This window comes from Schistocerca americana, chromosome 3 (assembly GCF_021461395.2).
Source record: "Schistocerca americana isolate TAMUIC-IGC-003095 chromosome 3, iqSchAmer2.1, whole genome shotgun sequence".
Classification (NCBI taxonomy): domain Eukaryota; kingdom Metazoa; phylum Arthropoda; class Insecta; order Orthoptera; family Acrididae; genus Schistocerca; species Schistocerca americana.
Window position 1 is genome coordinate 171,689,550 of NC_060121.1, and position 21,062 is coordinate 171,710,611.

The following is a 21,062-nucleotide window of genomic DNA, read 5'->3' on the forward strand; positions in this document are numbered from 1 at the left end:
TGAGGAAAGAGGTTTTAGGTAGGGTGGCAGGTGATCGGCGTGAAAGTAAGTGCTCCATCGCAGCGAGGCCCTGGACGTGTGGAATATTTGTGTATAAGGAAGTGGCATCAATGGTTACAAGGATGGTTTCCGGGGGTAACAGATTGGGTAAGGATTCCAGGCATTCGAGAAAGTGGTTGGTGTCTTTGATGAAGGATGGGAGACTGCATGTAATGGGTTGAAGGTGTTGATCTACGTAGGCAGAGATGCGTTCTGTGGGGGCTTGGTAACCAGCTACAATGGGGCGGCCGGGATGATTGGGTTTGTGGATTTTAGGAAGAAGGTAGAAGGTAGGGGTGCGGGGTGTCGGTGGGGTCAGGAGGTTGATGGAGTCAGGTGAAAGGTTTTGCAGGGGGCCTAAGGTTCTGAAGATTCCTTGAAGCTCCGCCTGGACATCGGGAATGGGTTTACCTTGGCAAACTTTGTATGTGGTGTTGTCTGAAAGCTGACGCAGTCCCTCAGCCACATACTCCCGACGATCAAGTACCACGGTTGTGGAAGCCTTGTGCGCCGGAAGAATGACGATGGATCGGTCAGCCTTCAGATCACGGATAGCCTGGGCTTCAGCAGTGGTGATGTTGGGAGTGGGATTAAGGTTTTTTAAGAAGGATTGAGATGCAAGGCTGGAAGTCAGAAATTCCTGGAAGGTTTGGAGAGGGTGATTTTGAGGAAGAGGAGGTGGGTCCCGCTGTGACGGAGGACGGAACTGTTCCAGGCAGGGTTCAATTTGGATGGTGTCTTGGGGAGTTGGATCATTAGGAGTAGGATTGGGATCATTTTTCTTCGTGGCAAAGTGATATTTCCAGCAGAGAGTACGGGTGTAGGACAGTAAATCTTTGACGAGGGCTGTTTGGTTGAATCTGGGGGTGGGGCTGAAGGTGAGGCCTTTCGATAGGACAGAGGTTTCGGATTGAGAGAGAGGTTTGGAGGAAAGAACTACTGAATTAGGGTGTTGTGGTTCCAGGTTGTGTTGATTGGAATTTTGAGGTTTTTGAGGGAGTGGAGCTGGAAGTGGGAGATTGAGTAGATGGGAGAGACTGGGTTGGTGTGCAATGAGAGGAGGTTGAGGTTTGCTGGAAAGGTTGTGAAGGGTGAGCGAGTTGCCTTTCCGGAGGTGGGAAACCAAGAGATTAGATAGTTTTTTGAGGTGGAGGGTGGCATGCTGTTCTAATTTACGGTTGGCCTGTAGGAGGATGCTCTGAACAGCCGGTGTGGACGTGGGAGAGGAAAGATTAAGGACTTTTATTAAGGATAGGAGTTGACGGGTGTGTTCATTGGCTGAGTTGATGTGTAGGTGAAGGATTAGGTGGGTGAGGGCAATGGATTGTTCAGTTTGGAACTGGTATAGGGACTGATGGAAAGAAGGGTTGCAGCCAGAGATGGGAACTTTAAGTGTGAGGCCTTTGGGGGTAATGCCAAATGTCAGACAGGCCTGAGAAAATAGAATATGGGAGCGTAATCTGGCTAAGGCGAAGGCATGTTTGCGGAGGGAATGTAAATAAAACTTAATGGGGTCGTTGTGGGGGTGTTGTGAGGGTGACATGGTATTAGAAGGTGCAAAGTGTAACACGAGGCTGAAATGAAAATGAAAATAAAAATATATGGGGAGAGATAAAGGTGAACTAGAAAGCAACTGGAGATCTGGTATGAAAAAGGCGAAAAAGTGTTGGTTAAGTTGATCCTGTGGTGAACTTGGGTCGGTAGATAGCGATGTGCATAAAGGTTAGGTGGTTGTGTTGCCGCTAAAACACGTTGAAGAACGGAGAAATTCGGGAAAATTTCGAAAAAAACGTGTAAATGTATGAAAAGGAGTGAGGACAAAAATGAAAAACCAAAGACTTTTTTAAGTCACTATGTCCATTGTTTTGAGTAATAATCATAGAAAAATGAAAAACAATCATTTTCACAGCATTGAGCGCACTAGACAAATGTTGCATTTTTACATTTGCCACTGTACCATTACAATACGAACCCAAAAGAACTGATCTGGAGCCTAGTTAAGGGATTTGTCACAAGAAATAACAAGACTGTTAAGCTGACAGACATGCTGGAACTAACGCACACCCACATATCACTGCTGAACGCTGGTGCGGTATAGAACAGCTCGTCATAAAAGAGGAGGAGAAAATGCAGTGCCTCGGTGGCTTCGTGGATTCTGTTGTTGATCGACTCATTCTCAATGTAGCAGATGACGGTTCCAGAACTGAAATGTATTTCTCGAATTCGAATAAGGAAGGAGCTAAGATATTACCAGACGACTGACTATAATTAGTGGCTTCAGTGTTCATCAATACAGTGAAATTCCTGCAGTATGCTTTTGCACCACACATAGCTTGCTCAGAAAAAATTACCCTGTGTTTAAGTTAGGAATTTTCATCACTCTTGCTTGTAACTGGAATACTATGTTAGGTGAGAACAAAAGTGTTTTATGCTTTCCATCTGGTCACCTGAGAAGTGTGTGGCTGTGCTCAACTTTTGCTGAATACTACTTCATTCTCCTTAAAAATCAAACGACATTCGAAGCTATATTGTTTCTCTCCCTATCTCTTTTTTTTTACGTCTAAACTGCAACTGCTCACATCAATGCAGGATAGTTTGAGCAGCTGGCTGGCCAGTGCTGATGCCGGTAAAACTCGGCCTATTTGTGTGTAACACAAAATAAAATGTATCCTTATGCTCATACATGACTGTACTAAACACACCTTGGCTTCTGCTCCAAGTGAAATGAAATCTAATGAGATTCAACCGAATGCGGAAGAATACATGGTGTAATGTTTACATCAAAATACATGGTGTAATGTTTAGATCAGGCTTATTTTTATGATGAACATAGTATAAGGAAAGCCACTGGCTTCGAGCTATCACCTACACCTGTCGGTACAGGCTTCGAGCTGGATCTGCTGAGGTGAGGCAGCCTATTGGCCACCACACTTGACATTCCAGCCAGTCTCTGTGGGTCCCAGCTCAGCTCGGGGCAACAGCTGCCAGCAGCCTTGGTCTGCAGACACTGCTCTTCAGCACAGCTTCCTAACCTCACTCCACTGTGGTGCTGACACCCAACTCACATCAACGGGGGAACTGATGCCACCAGCCACTGCATAGGTGCCTCAGCATTCTGCTGTTTGGGAACATGTCACCCACTGCTAGTAGCCACAACTGACACTTGGGTCACTATCATCGGAGTGCTATATCAAACGCAGCCAATAATAAAGAACGTTTCTGTCAAGGAAGTATTATTTACTCTGTCATAGCTGTGATACAGATGTGTAGGAGGCCTGGATATTTTGCCAGGGAATGTAGCGAATGGCCACAGTTAGCACTCATACATAGGAGTTAGGTGTGGTCAGTGGCTGAAATATGACTGTGGTATTGGTTCCTTTTCTTTTGACAAAGGCTTTGCAGTGAATGAACCAGAGGTGGAGAAGGTTACTACTGCTGGGGCAGTTTGGATCTTATGGAATGAGATGGTGCAACTCTAAGCAGATAGCATGAGAGCTGTGCACTTAGAAGCACCGAGAGAGGATTGAAGGGATCAATTCTTGTCCAGTGTGTTGTTACACACCCCAGACATTAGTACCGTTAACCTAGCCTCTCCTTTTCTAAGTAAGGCAGGGGAGGAAGTGTTAGTATTCATAGACAACTTGTTCACAATCACAAACCAGGACGTTGGTCATGGGAACAGTTTTTACATGTGGCCAAATTAGATTTGCTGGGAGACACTAACGGGTTTGCAATGTATTGCAAGGAGTTAAGGAGTCCACAGACATTTGAAATTCTGAAGGCAGGCTTGGTGCAGTGATACAGAAGAAAAAGCAGCTGCTGGTATCATAGGGAACTGCTGAACAAGTCCATTGAAAACTTTGCGTAAAGGACTACAAAACTAAATGTCACAGATAAGTTGATCAACAGCGATGATACAAATAGTCTGTAACGGAACTGAAATGATGGTAGGCTGCCAGTAATTTGGAGCCCGCACGTCGGAAACGGGCACGCTGGCATGAGGCTGCCAGGGAGTGCACCCTGATGCCATCTATTGGCGAAACCGGGAATTAGCGCTATCTGTCAGACAATGCACTAAGCTCTCGGACTCAAATGTATTCTTTTTCTTGGTAATTATAAGTTATTACTGTATAATTTAATGTTGTAAAGCGCTAGTAGTAAATTATTATGACTGGTATGAACTCCAGGGTAATAAATATAAAATTTCTTAAACACTAAATGATTTCGGTAAGAATGTGGTAGGGGAAGCCCCCCACTCTTGGTGATACGAGCGTCGCTAGTGGTAGCTGGAGACACAGGGACTGAACAATAGAATGGCCTGGGGAGTGTTGACATGATCGGACGTGTGTAACTGTGCTCAGCAAAAGTGATTGTGCAACAGCGAATATCGTCGCTGTTTGTGGAGTAAAATGCGACGAATGGTTATCGAAGTTGCCTTTATGCCACTGGGGCTGATTGTAAGAGTTCCTGCGCCCAGATTTTCTGGCAAACGTGCAGTAGCTTATACGAGAGCTACGGCTCTTAGTTCCAGCTGCCATTAAGGGCATGAGGCGTTAAGAGTTGCGTTATCCACATACATCTCACCACCAGCACCGGCACGTCTACCCAAGGCAAGACTGCTTGTAATTGTTAATCTGAACTTTATAAAAATGTAAAAGGAGAATACCAGTTTTTCATTTATGCAAGTAAAGAGAACAGAATATAGTAATGAGTAAAATTACGACGCATGTTGTTCATTGGAAAGTGTAGTAACCTCAAACATAATATAGTGAAATCAGACTGAGGCCACCATCGCCTCTTTCATTTACAATTCTTTTTGTTGTGGAATACTTTAGCGTATAAGAATGTTGAAAAGAGCAATGATCACACCGAAATGAGTCGCCTGTTTATAGTTAACTTAAATTTTTCTGAGTAACCCTTCAAGTAACGTCACTTAAGTAATTCTATATCAGTTGTTCAAAGAGTAATATCCAAAATCATTACATAAAGTTGGAGGATAGAATTTTGTTAACCCAAGTAGCATAAATAGCCTTGGTAGCAATTACCAAGTCAACACACAGAAATTGAAAGAGTATTTGCTTTGTTCAATCGCCTTGAATGATCAGTAATAGTAATATTTAAAATTAAGTTTGAATTAAACTCAAGCCGTTTCACTTTGAAACGAGCCAAAAATTGACTTATTCTTTTGCTCCTTCAGAGCTGGCGACCGTAGTTATACGTATTTTCAGGAGTATTCGATGGTAAGTCTGCTGCTCTCGTCGTGCTGATAGGATTATCCACTACTTCACTACCAAGTGAAGTGGGTCAGGTAGGCAGTGTTACCGTGTGAACTGTAGGCCGTGGATTGAACCCGTTCAATCAACACAGCTCTTTGGGAAATAGTCCGGTTAGGAGTGTGCTTTAATCATTAGGTAAATACTGGCGAGTAACGGTCAAAATGTACACGCAAATGAATTTAATAGCTTAGCAAGGTCCAAGTAGCACATAGTTAAAGTTGTGCAATGGCGAGGGTAGGAGCGGAGTAAAAGTGAACTGAGCGTGTGGCAGCTTGTGCTGTATTCAAATATTAACAACTTGAATTCACTACTACCTCTTACCATTAGGACTGAGCTATTTACTGTTAAAATACGTAGCAGTAAGTGCAAAGGCGTGACAGCTACAAGTCCGTATTGGTGATGTACATACGGAATTAGGAAGCGGGCCATTCCGTCAGGGAGGGGGTTAAAACAACCGAGTCAGTTGAGAAAATACCCCATTTACTGACGGAAGGATTTGGCGGTTCAGTTGCAAGTCCTTCTGCAAGGAGGCACAACAGAGGGCATTAGGTGTATCGTTGAGGTGACAAACTTAGTTGAAGCCACAGCAACTGTGATAGCATTAGAAGAGATGAACGCAGTGACTGGAGTTTGGGGCAGTAATTATCACTGTGTGAGTTACATGTTACTGATGAAGATGGACTGTCCTTACCCGGTGAGAATGTTGTGAATCACAATGTAAGAACAGGGCGTCTGAAATAGGATTGCAGACAAAAGTCTAACACACGGTGTAAGAGGTGGACACCGATTAGGAATACTAATTTGCTGTTCAACAACACTGGGGCTCTGGAGCTACCCTGTGTCACTCCCAGTAAATACAAGGACAAGCAAAATGTGTGCAATGACAGGATTTTGCTCATAGGCTTAGTGGATGGAAGACAGCAAAATTTTTTGTTGAACATGGGTTCACAGGTGTTCATGAAAAGTCTGGGCATCGTGGAGAACAGGAGATTGGGCCCACCACAATGTAGGTTAAGTGGAGTGGGTGGAAATGACCTGCTTTTGCTGGGTTCAGTGGTGGTGAGTTTTTGGGTTGGGACAAAAAATTTCCGGAGGTTTCATATCAGTGATGGATGGTTGCTGCACAGACTTAGGGTTAGATTTGTTACTTGAACATCATGCTAGAACTGACCTTGATCAGCGTATAGAAGAACTCAATGGGACATCACTGCATTTGAGGGAAACTGCCAACAGTGCCATATTGCCACATCCCTGTTGTAAGACAAACTACACAGACTGCATGCACAGCCATTAAGGATCAATTTGTGTGATAATGTGCCACAAGGTATGAGAAAAATACTGTCGTTGAGTGTACGAACTAATTGCTGGTGAACATACCGTACATAGCAGAGGAATTAGATACAAACCTATGTTTTATACGCAGGAGTGTTGTTTGCATACACGAGTCTGAGGATGAGCAGACTGTGCCCGTCAGGAATAGATAGTTCTGGGATGGCAAACGTGGAACTGTCCTATGGATGATTGTCACCTATTTGGAGACCTCATAGAAGAATTTAGACAGAGCAAATTTGGACCATAACTTGGAGGTTGCCACTTTAGCTGCATTATGAGAGATGGTAGTGCACTTGGAAGCAGCCCAGAGGGTATCAATGGAGCAATTGTTTTTAGAAAATAAGGATTCTCTTAAGTCTCTGCTAGTGACCACAGACACAGCATAGAATCTCAACCGGGAATAAACAGCCTGTGTAGTGTAAGCCACGCCGTGTACTGCATCAACTGTAACCAGTGTTGGAAGATTTTTTTAACCAAAAGCTGCATGAGGGTATTATTAAGAAAAGTTCCAGACACACTGGAAGAAATACAGTATTTGGGGCATGTAATTAGCTGCAAGATAATCCTGACGGACCCAAGGACGATAAAAGCCATACAGGATTTCCTGGCATTGTGGACAGGGAAGGAATTGCAGCCTTTCTTCAGCCTAGCGAATCATTACTGGAAGTCTGGACAACAATTTGCAGAAATAGCATGGCCGGTGAGTTTAATTGGTGAGGGTATACAAGGATCCATTCATTTGGTTGAAAGAACTGTCAACATCTGGAGCGATATTGGTTTCCCATATTAGCTAAATCTTATATATGGCATAACATATTTTAGATGTTATTTGTGTGACAGAAAATTCAAGGTCAAAATGGATTGTACAGTGCTGAGATAGCTATTAGGTTCTGAAGATCCAATGAGCTGTTTAATGCACTGGGTACTAAAACTCAGTGAATGTGATTTTGAAGTGCTCCATCAACCTGGTAAGTCACACGGAAATGCCTATGACCCGAGTGGGAAAGTTTGTGTGACAGAACAATTAGGCTCCACCTCTTCAGATTGATAGAAAGTGCAAGCAGCTGATGAAGAGTGCAAGCTATCTGCAATGCAACCACAATTCATCGCATGTAACAGAGTTTTGTGCAGACAAACAAAACTCAGACCTCATATTCTGGTACCTGCTATGTTGCGAAATGAAATGTGGAAACACGCTCATGATCATGTATTAGCAGCACACTGGCACTGTGGAACAACAGAGCAACATTTAGCTGAAAAATATTGGTGACGAACACATAAGCAAGATGTAGTTCAGTATGTAAAGAACTGTGTACCATGTGCACAACATGTCAAATTAAGTAATCACCTTATTCCACTGCAGAGGTTACTGGAGGTCACCAAACCATCCGAGATGATTAGTTTGGCCATCTTAAATCCTTTCAGGTAGATGCTGGCTTGTGTGTGAACAACAATAGATCAGTTTTGTAGAAATGGTACTTGTCCCAAATCAATAAGCCAACACAGTGGCGCAAGACAAAGTTAAAAAAACTAAACTCCGTCCAAACAGGCCTTGGAAGGCCCAACGGTACCGACTGGCTGCCGTGCCATCCTCAGCTCACAGGCATCACTGGATGCGAATACGGAGGGGCATGTGGTCAGCACACCACTCTCCCGGCCATATGTCAGTTTACAAGACCGAAGCCGCTACTTCTCAATCAAGTAGCTCCTCAGTTTGCCTCACAAGGGCTGAGTGCACCCCGCTCACCAACAGCACTTGGCAGATCGGATGGTCACCCATCCAAGTGCTAGCCCAGCCCGACGGTGCTTAACTTCGGTGATCTGACGGGAACCGGTGTTACCACTGCGGCAAGGCCGTTTGCAAGACAAATATAGTAACTGGCTATTAATCTTCAGAACTCCCGAGTTCTTTGCTATAGACCATGGTACTAACTTCGAGTCAGTACTGACAACAGACCTTTGCATTTTTTACAAATTTATAAAGTAAGACTAAGTGTGTTACAACTTCAAAAAAAAAAAAATGGCAAAACAGAAGAGGTTAACAAGATAATGGAGAAGGTGTTGAGTCACTATGTCAATGGTCACCATTGTAACTGTGATGCACTATTACCTTATGTAGATGCTGCACCTTATGTATATGCTGCACACAGTTCAAAAATTCATGAGTGTAGGGGGGGTATTGTCATACTAGGTAATGTGTGGACTGAAAATGCCATCACCAATCGAGAGAGTTAAACCCAGAGTGCAGAATAAACGTGCATCCGTACAGAATATTACAAAAATTTTACAGACAGTGCACCAAGTGCAGAGAGTGAACATTAAGGCCCTACAACAGTAGGAGCAAATAGGACAATGAAATACCTAATTGCTTATATACTGTGTAGGGCAATGGGTGATGTTGACAATCCCTTACACCCAAAAGGAGAAGTTAAAAAAAAAATATTTAATGCTTATTATCGAGGTCTTTTCGAAATGGTTAAGATGACTTCACTTGTAAATAAGGGGTTACAACTCCCTACTCACACAAAAGTCATGCACATGGGGTGTATTTGAACCTATCAGGGTACACTTGAGGCTTCACATTACTGGCCATGAAAAAGGGGATTGTAAAAGAAAGGAAGGTGGCATGACAAAGGAAGCACTCTACATCCATGCGCTCTGTCATACCTTGCCATATGCAGTAAGAACATGAGATAGCCCAACAGAAATAACACAACAGGGTAACCAGAGTAGTTGGCACTAAAGGCAAATAATAATTCTACACAATACACCCATATTCAGTAAAATGGAGGACTTTAGGTTACTTTGTACATATCAAAATAAAATAAATTCTGTTAGTAACACTGGGTAACAAGACTCACGCATTAATGAGAGCAGAAGAGCCACACCAATACCAAAGTGAGTGGATTACAGTATGCCCCTCCACGGTGGTAGAAACTATCCTGGGGGACAATTGAAATGGAACTATTCCTCACAGGAACACAGGTGGGTGCCCACGGAGCTTTTTGCAATTCTTACAATACACAAATATTGTCAGGGGGTGACACCAGCGTGTGACTCAGTCATAGCTATAACCACACTCTATGAGCAAAAGCACTTAAGGGGAACAGAAAGATTGGACTTACAGAACAGCAGGATACCTACATTTACATTTACATGCAAGCCACTGTGAAGGGCATGGCAGAAGGTAGCTTACATTGTAACATGGGGTTTCTAGCCGTTCCATTCATGTATAGAGCAAGGGAAGAGTGAGAGTGAAAGCCTCTGTGCATGTTGTACTTATTCTGATCTTATTCTCACGATCCCTATGCGAGTGATACATAAGAGGTTGTAGTATATTTCTACAGTCATCTTTTAATGTAGGTTCTTGAAACTTTCTTAGCACAACAAACCTGTGCCCAACCACTCGTGCTGCCCTTCTCTGTACACATTCAATATCCTCAGTGAGTCCTATTTGGTACGGGTCCCACACACTTGAACATCTTAAGGCCAGATGCACAAGTGATTTGCAAGCAATCTCCTTTGTAGACCGATTGCACTTCCCCGCCTTCTATCAATAAACCAAATTCTATTGCCTGTTTTACTCATGACTGAGCGTATGTCATCACTCCAGTTCATACCCCTACAAAGTGTTACACCCAATTATTTGTACGAGTTGGCGTATTCCAACACTGACTCATTGATATTATAATCATAGGATACTACATTTTTTTTCATTTTGTGAGGTGCACAATTACACTATGAACATTTAAAGGAAGTTTCCAATTTCTGCACCACTTTGAAATCATATCTAGATCTGACTGAATATTTATGCAGATTCTTTCAGACATACTGTGAAAGGGACTCAAAGTGATATCTTGAGACCAACTTTTCAGCTTCCAGCAACAATAACAGGGACTGTGTTTCTGAACTTAACATAGCCTCTGCTGCACCTACCTGATAATCCTTTTTAAATCCTGCCATTGAAGACTCTAACCCATCTGAATGCTAACTTCGGTTCCACCATACTTGGTTCCTTTGCCAAGCTGTTAGTAGAAAAGGATGGGAACATAGCGCAAACAGGTGTTCCAGCATAATGGATGCTAGCACCGAGTGGCAGTAATGAGAATTTTGACCTAAGGAACTTTCTTAATCTCGGTTGAGCTCATATAGCCTATGTCTATGTCCAATGTTATGAGTGCCTGGCTACTGCTGTAACACATACAGTGTGAGCAAGTACAAATCCTCCCTGCACAGCCTATAGCAGCATTCCTTTGGCACAGTCTCTGTCCCAGTCATCAGCCAAATGTGCAGGAAAGCTGCTACTGACTCACTGAGCAGTGACACCAATAGGCGAAACTGCCTATCTATGAGCTGTCGGCCAGTCACGCTGGTTCCAGGCTTCAAACTGGGTCTTCTGAGGTGAAACAAGACGGTGCCTGCCGTTGGCTGACACCCCAGCCAGTCTCTGAGGCTCTCGGGTTTGACTCAGACAGCCTGTGCACTTCTCACTAGCTACTTTGTGCCATGGACGATACTTGTCAGCCCAGCCATAAACCTCGCTCTGCTGCGCAGCTGACTTCTGACTTGGGTCAGGTATGGCACCGATACCATAGCCACTATCGGGCTGCCTCAGCATTTCACTATTTCAGCAGGTGTTACCACCTACTACTACCACCCTCGACCGGCACCAGGATCACAATCGTGGAAGTGCTGTATGACAGGTAAATAATAATAATAATAATAAAGCACTCTCAACTCCATACTTGTTGCAATACCGATTAATCTGTCCCACAGCTGCTTGCAATTAGAAGTGGCCATCGTGCAATACTGTGTAATGTAGCAGAATTGGACGATACATTAAAAACAGATCGATGCAGTTCTGTCACAAACTGCAGTACCCATGTAACTTTGCTGTTTTGTACCAATGCTCTTCATATGAAACAAGACAGCTTGGGATTTTATCAACCAAGCTACTCGTTAATATTTTTATGTACAGCCTTGTTCAGGCAAGTACAGTGTTACGTTTAAGCAAGTTAGCCTATGAAATTCTGTTACATTATTATCACACACAATAGTTCATACAAAAATGCATGTGCATTTACTATTTACCAATCCAGAATTGTAAAATTTTAATGTAATTTGTAATGATCTAGTACATAACATGAATCCCGTGGTTGTAACTTTACCTAAGTGCCAGTGGCAGTAGCCATGGGAGAGTCAGTGTTGTCACAGATTTTGTGGTGTCAATACTGTTACATGACGCTCTAGAAATTTTTAACGAACATTTTGAAGTTAAATTCTGTCAATCATGTAAATCTTTTTGTAATTAGCATGTCACAAATTGCCTGATACAGCAACGAAATGAACATAGGCAACATTTTTAATGGAGGAGCTACTGAGTTACACCACCATTTACTAAATGACGGACATCTGGTTAACAGTTCAATTGGTGTCAGCCAGTTGTTAACACGAGAGACCTGCTAAGTTCTCAGCATTCTTTTATTCCACAATGTAATCCACAAAATGTGCAATCACACATCATTCACTGGAGTAACATCTCTAAAATTTCACTGTGGGCAAATAAACAATGTAATTATTTTTTCCAGCATCTGTAGTTACAGTAAAATTGTTTAGGAAATCAAAAAGCAATAACGCAACTGCCAATCCACTGAACGGCATTAAGTACATGGGCTGCTTCACTTACAGGGAGCAACACGCCCTTCTGTATCACGTCCTCTTCATTCACAAAGTTACTATTTCTGGTACTTAATCACTGCCATTATCAAAATAATCAATTTCTGATTTTGTGTCTGAATTCTCTGAAATGGGCAATACTTCTTCATCAGGAAACTTATGCTGGAGATACATGAATGAAGAGAGATTTCCATGCAAACAACATAATCAGAACAGTGAACTGTAATAAACTGAATTGTGCTTGCGCTGGAAACAGCAGTCAAAAGTTTTTTGATGTCCATAACAAATGTCTCCACTTAAAATGCCCACCCACAGGCAGCGGTGGCCAAACTGCTGGTGCACAGAAGTCAGGTGGATGGGCCTTAGCCTGCACAGTCATTCAGCCCTGACCAAGTGCCCACAGGCAGGTATTGGCAAGTGGCTCATGCTTGAATAGAATGCATACAATTGGTCTATGTGTTGTGTAGCCTATACTAACTACACCTGCCCAAAGAAGCCCTGATGGGCACTCAGGGATTTCCTTGCCCTACTGGACAGCATTGGAAAAATCTGGTGGTTGGCTGCTGATTACTTTCACTTCACTGTCTCTACTACGTAGCAACATTACTGCAGTTCAGACTGTATTGTTCACATGATAATTCAACGAAAAATTAAAATGTGTAAAAAACTTTTGTGACAAGGACAACAAATATGGGAAAATGGTAATCTGTTATGGTTGAAACATATGAGAAACATATGTTTACTGCCACTTTCTGAGTAGAAATATTTTCTCACTATTTTGAATTGCAGAGTTCCTTTCATTTTATAAACACTGTACAAAAATAACCTCTCCAATGACAATAAAGAAATATGTAATAGGCTATTTTATTATAGATATAATGTATTTGAACAAGAGGGAAAAACCACACATACCTCTAGGTTGAGTCTATCTACATCTGCTGGAAGCCGGTAATTTGTAATTTGAAGCAAGTGATATGGGTAAATTTTTGCTGGCTCTGTACTCATTGGATGAGCCATATTTGGTAATGAGCGACGGAGGTGTGGACTGTACGAAGCTGCATATCGAAGACCCCCAGCGAAGGTTGTAGAAACAGGAAGGTCAGCATTCTGAAAAAAGTTGCACAGTTTTCTTCAGTCTCTGACACACCAGAACAATTATTTCTCATTAAATTATAATTTCTATTGAACAAGACTATAGTTTACATTATTTACAGTTACAATGCAACCTATTAGTGTTGAATTTTGAACTTTCTTTTTACTCTATCCATCCTCCTACAGTTAAACATTTACTGCTTAGTAATAAATATTAACTAAAAGATAAGGAGAGTACTACAGGACATACGCAATTTGTGTCTGCATTTAGATTTTCAGTTGAATGTATTCAAAAAGCAGTGTCTCCACTCAAGTTTTAGTGGAAAAACTGGGTATATTGTGCAACACAGCATATCGTCAGTAACGCCACCACAATCACCTCATCCTCCATTCCACCCATTAGTTATCATCATGCCAATGGTATTCTATTGTTTGTGTGTTCCCTCATTAATGCCCTACAATATCAAAGATAAGACAACACACTGATGAGCCAAGACTTTATATGCCAACTGCCCACCATAAGACAGAACGCAGTCTCATGGCACTGCAGGCACATGATACATTTAGAAAGTAAATAAATGGAGCAGAGATGAAATGGGAAACATTTTTGTGATGACACATGCCGATAACAGGAAAATCCACCAAGATAAGGGACTCTGACAATGGGCAGATTGTTATGGCAGGGCACCTGGAAATGAGCATCTGAATTAGAAGTCCACATCTCATCACACCATGTGCAGGTTGGAGGTTTACCTGATATAAATTACAATTGCAGTGAGCGTAAGACCATCAACCTGTGCCATCAATCTATGGAAACATGTCACCTGGTCATATGAATTACACTTCTTGTTACACCAGGTCAATGGTTGTGACCCCATATGGCATGGTAGGCAAACAGCAGTTTGAGACATGCACCCACGGATGCAAGCTGGTGGGAGCAATATTACATTATTTAAGCGGCAGCATTGGGAGAGAGGGGAGGGAGACATTCACTTGGGATTCCATGGGACCAGTGGTACTAATCTATGGTACAATGATAGCCATGGACTACGGATACATTATTGTGGACTGCCTGCATCCTTTCGTGCCTGCCTGATGTTCCCATTGGCATCTTCCAGTAGGATAACTGTCTGTGTCATAAAGCCAGAATATACAATGGTTTGAGGAGCTTGATAATGAACTCAATGTCATCTTAGCCACCAAATTCACCTGATCTGAACCCAATGGAAAACACCTGGTACACCACTGGGCTCCAGCTCTGAACTCGCATATAATTGGTTTGTCATTTACAGGAACTATGTGACCTGTGTATAGACATCTGGTGCCTCATACTTCTTAAAAACCTACCAAGGACTTTTCAAATCCATGCCACAAAGAATCACTGTTGTACTATGTTCCAAAGGTGGACCAACACACTATTAAACATAGGTTCATAATATTTTGGCTCCTCAGTGCATATTGGTTTCACATTGTTTCAGAAAGTTTTTATGTGCTTCCATAGACACCAACAAAATAAGTGTTCCATTTCTGGTTCGTTTGGCTGACAATGAACTGAAGTGTTAGTGCTGGCATTATAAATGTGTATGGTCTCTTTCAGTGCTTGAACAATGTTCTTTGAGACAGAAAACAGATATTTGCAGACTAGTGAAATTCTGAAATGCTCTAATCATATTAAGAGATGATGGAAAATTCCACAATGTAAGTACAATGGCATCCATGTCCTTATGATCTACATTTCTCAGAACCATTCATGTGCAAACCTAGATAAGGTGGAAAGTTTGCTGAATGGTGCAGAATTAGCTTTGACATCAATGAAATTTTGTTTTTGTATTTTTGCTAAATGTGGTGCATTAATTTATAAAAGTAAACATCTATGGAATAGATTTCTTTATAAGCTTTTTCAAGTAATAGTGCTGAACATGTTTCATTCAATTGGCTACTGATTTTATTAGCACCACAAATTTATACAGAGTTTCTACAAATTTATCCAGAGTTTGTGAAAGTGTGAGAGCCTGCTTATCCTCTTCCTTCAGTTTTAGCAAACTAGGACTGGGCCTGGCTTACTTCTCTTGCAGATCGTACATGTGAAAATGACTCTCAAAACTGCAACCATGGAAAAAAAAAAAAAAAAAAAAAAAAAAATTGAGAATGTGTACAATATGATATTGGCCAATTGGTGATTACTGAGGTCTGAATGAGCTGTCACACTAAGCTTTTTAACACAAACTGCACAGTATATTTTACATGAAGACTTTCCTTTGAGAGAGCTTTAAGTAAAGTGGGTGATACATATGTTAAATGCTGATGAAAACAAAAAACTGAAACAAAAAAAAAAAAAAAAAAAAAACAATGTTTCGACTGTTTTAAATATACAACTGATTTTGTGTATTTGGAACAACAACTGTTGTTATACCATCCTGGCCTTTCCATTGTTGATTTTGCCCAGCGGCTTTTCTTCCGTCCCACAGCCCAGTGCTGTTTTCCTCCATTGCTAATCTCTAACTCATGTATTTACTTAGTGCCCTTTCTTATCTTTCTCTTCTTTCATACGTTTTACTGTCGTCTTCCAAACCATACGTGCTCAACATATAGTTACATGACCACATGGATAGCTACATGACCACATGGATTGTTGATACAGCATCTTCTGTCCCACATTCTTCCTGCCAATATAATTATTCCCAGACCTTCAAATTGGTCACACTTCCTTCTTCACTCTCGCAGTTTATTTTCATTACCTTCCTGTGGCACATATACTCACTGAACAGTCTTTTCATTATGCCTTTCTGTTACTCAATGATCCCTCTACCGCTGATTTTGTGTATTGTTTCACAACTTTCAAAGAGATACGGGTCTACCATTTTACCCAAGAAACACAAGATCTAAAAAAAAAAAAAAAAAAAAAAAAAAAAAAAAAAAAAAAAAAAAAAAAGAGAGAGAGAGAGAGAGAGAGAGAGAGAGAGAGAGAGAGAGAGAGAGAAGGCAGATCGAAAATGGAGAGACTTTTGACATTATCTATTTACTATCCTTTTCTTTTTTTTTAATTTCTTTTTAAATCAATACAGAATTTTCACCTGTACCTCATGCAATGCCTCTGGAACATGAAGGAGAAGAGTTGTGACTTATTATCAGTGTGTAATAGACAATTTATTGTCACTTTATTTTCAAATGAAATGTTCTTTTTGAAATTAATGAAGAGCGTGATACAGGACACAAATATATAACAGTTCTATGTGGAAAGAAAAAGAACTGTGCAATATGCGTGTCACTGTAGGATTAAGAAAATGAAATGAGAAAGGTACTACAAAAACAAAAATTTTATTTAATTTTGGTGAATGCCTTTTTTCCGAGACATCTCTCCGTTATGCTGCTACTCAGGACCTAAGACATGCAACTACATTTAAAATTCCTGCACAGTCTATTGTTTGAGGAAGGAAGGAAAATTGAAATTTAATGTCTCATCAATATTTATTTGAGAATTGATGGTAATCTTTTTAAGATGAAGTCCCTAAGCACATGGGTGGAATCATAATTTACATTATGCTAACCAACAGAGATGGGCAGATAACTACGCTGATATTCTGCAATTGTGCATGTTTTAATTTAGATCTAAATAACTAAGGGATACCATCCAGCAAGAACTAGTAAATTCACATCTAGGGTGCGTCACTTTTAGTATGTACAGACTGAATGATGAAATTGGGCCAGCAGCTATGAAGTCAAATACACTGATACAATTTGCTTACTAATGAAAGTACCAACTGTTGCTCAACATCAGTGCAATCAGCCTCAATCTATAACTGAAACAGTGCTAAATTACTGCCTCATATTTACATTATTTGAACTAGAACATTGTTGATAATGAAGTTCCAATATTCTCTTGATACGAAGTTCAAAATTGTATTTTCTTATGAACAACATCATAGAATAATACAGAGCTTATTACAAATATTGTTTTATATCTCAAGAGCTGGAAACATTCTAATTTTTAGCAAACATCTGAAATCTTTACATATCTACTTGTAAAACTCTACCATACACAATCAATAAATATCAAGTTTGAATAAACATAATAATTCATCATCATTTATTTACATTAATTCTTTAAGGTCTCTGACTAATTATGCTAGCAACAGATAGAAACATCTAGTATGGGATTTGGAAATAATCACTACAGTGTTCCAATAGAAACACTGGTAACTAATTCTGTGAAAGACCGAAACGCTATATTTTTTTAAAAAAGTTGCAGACAGGCATAAAAACTGGTAAAACTGTCAACAGCCTTAATATACATAGAGAAATGCATGCTACACACTGCACTGTCTTACAATACATTTATTCACTACTGGTTTTGATCAAGGACCATCTTCACAACGAAAAAATATCTACTGTAACAACTTCTCATGGCACACATACTGGTCAACCAGGAAAGCATATGCCATTGCCGACTCGAAAACTTAAGAAAACTGATTTATTTGAATATTGATCGGAATCTTTTTAAGATGAAGTCCCTGTGTCTTGTTGTGCCTGAGCAGTGGTGCTGTACACTTACTGCGATTACATGTTTTCACACTTTCAACGTTGTTTTCTGCTGGGTTAAGCCTGCATTACGGTGTTAAGTCTCAATTTTCTAAAGTCAGCAATAGCATGTACTTTCCTCCCTGTGCTTTTTCATTGTGCCTGTCTGCTACTCAATGCCTTCTCTGCAAGGTGAGTAGCACTCTATCCTTTGCACAGTGCTATTTCAACCTAGACTTTCCATTGTTTTTGAACAACTAAATTCTGCTTTAATCACAGAGTGAAGCAATGGTTACAGCAAGTGTCACTGATTTCCTTCAACCATTGCTTACCATTCTTACATGGGTGACATTGATGCTAAAAAACGAAGAGGAAAGAATGTTATACACCAGGTGAAATTTCACAGGATAGTAACTAATTCTACACATATTTTTACACAAAGGAAGTGTTCAATTTCTGGTCATTTTCCTGCTGTATATAGGGAAACAGCGGGTATTTCAACAGCTTGTCATTGAAGAAGGTAAATACATTACAATAATCGTAGTTACAAATAAGAAGTTAAAACAAGCACTCTCACAGATCTATTCACTCCATGATCAAAACAGGCAGTATAGAAAAGTATGCACAATTTTGAAGGAAGAACTTTGTAGATACAAATAAACATTAACTCGTGCACAAGAACACAAAATAAAAATAAAGATGGTTTTTGTACATCCCAGTTCACATTATTATCATACGATCTACAGATAAATTTGGAAAATTTACTTGAATTTCAGAGAATTTTGAACATGCCAAAAACGAAAATTAGAATGCATTGGAGGGGGGGGGGGGGGGGGGGGGTGAGAAGAAGAGCAACTGTACTAATCATCACAAATTATGCAATTTTCCCTGGGGACAATAATTTTGGAAAAAAAAAAAAATCAGGCAATTTAATAATTTATTATTTTAATATACTGCTTTAATATTGTTCACATACAAAGATCAAACTAAGCCTACCAGGTCTAAACTGAGTCATGCAATTAGAAATAAAAAATGAGCTTTGAGCTTTAAGACCCAACAGTTGCAGACACAGAAAACAAGCAACATGGGAAAGAACAAGGTATTTAGAACCCCAATTATGACCAAACACAACACATGCTGTGAACAACATATGAAACTGCGACACTAAAAATTCAAGCACATTAGTTACTTCTCATTCGTCTTCGTTCACACTGCAATCTTCCTTTTTTTTTTTTTTTTTTTTTTTACTCTCTCCTTTGTTCAAATCTGATCTTCTGAATTTACAGTTTTTCCCTTTGCTTACACCCCATGAGCTGGGTTTCATTGGTTCAAAGATCTTGTGAGATACATAGAAACAACAGTGCACAGTCTCTTGATATAAAAATTTGAACTGCTATTTGAGTAGTGTACAAATATACTTCACAGTTTAACCATCATAAATTTTTTATAAAGTTCTCTCTTTCAAAACACAATCCAAATTCTTTTTCTTTTAAAATCCACTAAAATCAGTGAATCAGTGCACTCTTTGGTTCTAGTGGACTGATCTTTTGGAGACCAATTAGCTGTGTCAAACTACCTCCTGAATGAAACTTCCTGGGAGATTAAAACTATGTGCCCGACCGAGACTCTAACTCGGGACCTTTGCCTTTTGCGGGCAAGTGCTCTACCAACTGAGCTACCGAAGCACGACTCACGCCCGGTACTCACAGCTTTACTTCTGCCAGTACCTCGTCTCCTACCTTCCAAACTTTACAGAAGCTCTCCTGCGAACCTTGCAGAACTAGCACTCCTGAAAGAAAGGATACCTCCTGAATACCAACAATTTATATTTAAAATTATTCTCTTCGGTTAATCTACTTTTAATCACTGGAAGATATCATTTTATGTGCTAAATAGTAGGAACTGATGAAACACAGCTTAAAATACAGAAATTTTAATCAAATCTGCAGGAATGCTACACTACATGCACAGGCTTGCCCATTACAGGTAACACACATTAGAAGAAAATGCATTTGGTGTCTTCTGGAAGAAGCGAGAGGTCAAGTCCAACCAGAAATCCACAGAAAATTTACATTAAAGGCAAACAGAAATAAACAGAAGTTTGGGACATAGGTAAGAACACAAGAGCTCAGCCACTACACTACAAGTTCTTTTGCCATGCCACCAATGATACACAGACCCACAACAACATATCTGATGATACATACCAATGCCCGCCTGTCCACCTCAGAAATGGAGCCTGCTGAAACTGGGAGGAGAAAATGCAAATTGTCAAACCAACAGCCATTACTATTGCAATGCACTTTACATATGTTACCTCAAATCTATTACAAGAAGCTACAGATGCAAGTCTACTACTAAGTCAAAATTACAAAAATCTTTGTACTGTAAATATTTACTTTCCTCAGGCTCCAAAATTATGATCACAAATAGCTACTGATGTGTACCCATTTGCAACTCAGACTAAGGAGAACAAAGAGAGGGCTTACTCTACAATAACTTTCCTAAATTCTCCATTTATCACCAATCCATATAAATTTGATTTAAGCAATCTCAGAAAGTTAGGACACAGAACACTCCATAACTGATGTTCTTGTATGTCAAGGTCTTTACACTATTGAAGATAAATACTCAAATAATGTGAAATATATATTCTCCATGGTGTGCCTTGAATGAAAGGGACTAATCTGAAACCTTATGCAAGTAACCCACATGCAATCTTATTATAGTCCTTTCAAGCAACAGTGCACAGCATTTAGAAATTACTACAATCATGACCAATTTGTTGTAAGATTAAAATACATAAATAAAAAGAAAATTGTTTACATTAAGTGAATTTACTCTAATCTGTATTTTATATGATTGTTAAGTCTCCTCATCAATAATATAACTTATACAATAAATAACTGACACACAGCTTAACACACAGATGTGGGCAACCTTTCTGACTCACTTTCAGCAAATCCTATGGACCACTTACAATGTCAGTAGCACAAGTCTACGAATTTATAGTTTGCATATTTTTTTAAAACTATTATAGGTGATCCATATTTTTCTTTATAACCTAACTTCAGGAATACCAAGAGTATTGTCCCTTAAACATAAGCCTTTTTCACAAAGTAATGTTGA

At 40.2% G+C, this 21,062-nt stretch overlaps 1 protein-coding gene and 1 pseudogene across 7 annotated transcripts in view; both read right to left on the reverse strand.

Annotated features, from left to right (window-relative positions):
* Window positions 1-21,062, reverse strand: part of LOC124605610 (actin-binding LIM protein 2) — a 345,173-nt gene that overhangs the window by 4,039 nt on the left and 320,072 nt on the right. For 5 of the 7 annotated variants that reach the window (XM_047137409.1, XM_047137411.1, XM_047137408.1 and 2 more), the window contains 2 exons: window positions 20,141-20,181; window positions 13,236-13,430 (listed from right to left, as the gene is read on the reverse strand). In XM_047137409.1, the coding sequence (XP_046993365.1) occupies window positions 13,236-13,430; window positions 20,141-20,181 (236 nt within the window). Of the gene's footprint in view, window positions 1-13,235; window positions 13,431-20,140; window positions 20,182-21,062 lie in introns of those variants that run through there. The other 2 variants (XM_047137414.1, XM_047137413.1) reach the window with 1 other exon arrangement.
* LOC124607904 lies at window positions 8,392-8,509 on the reverse strand (annotated as a pseudogene).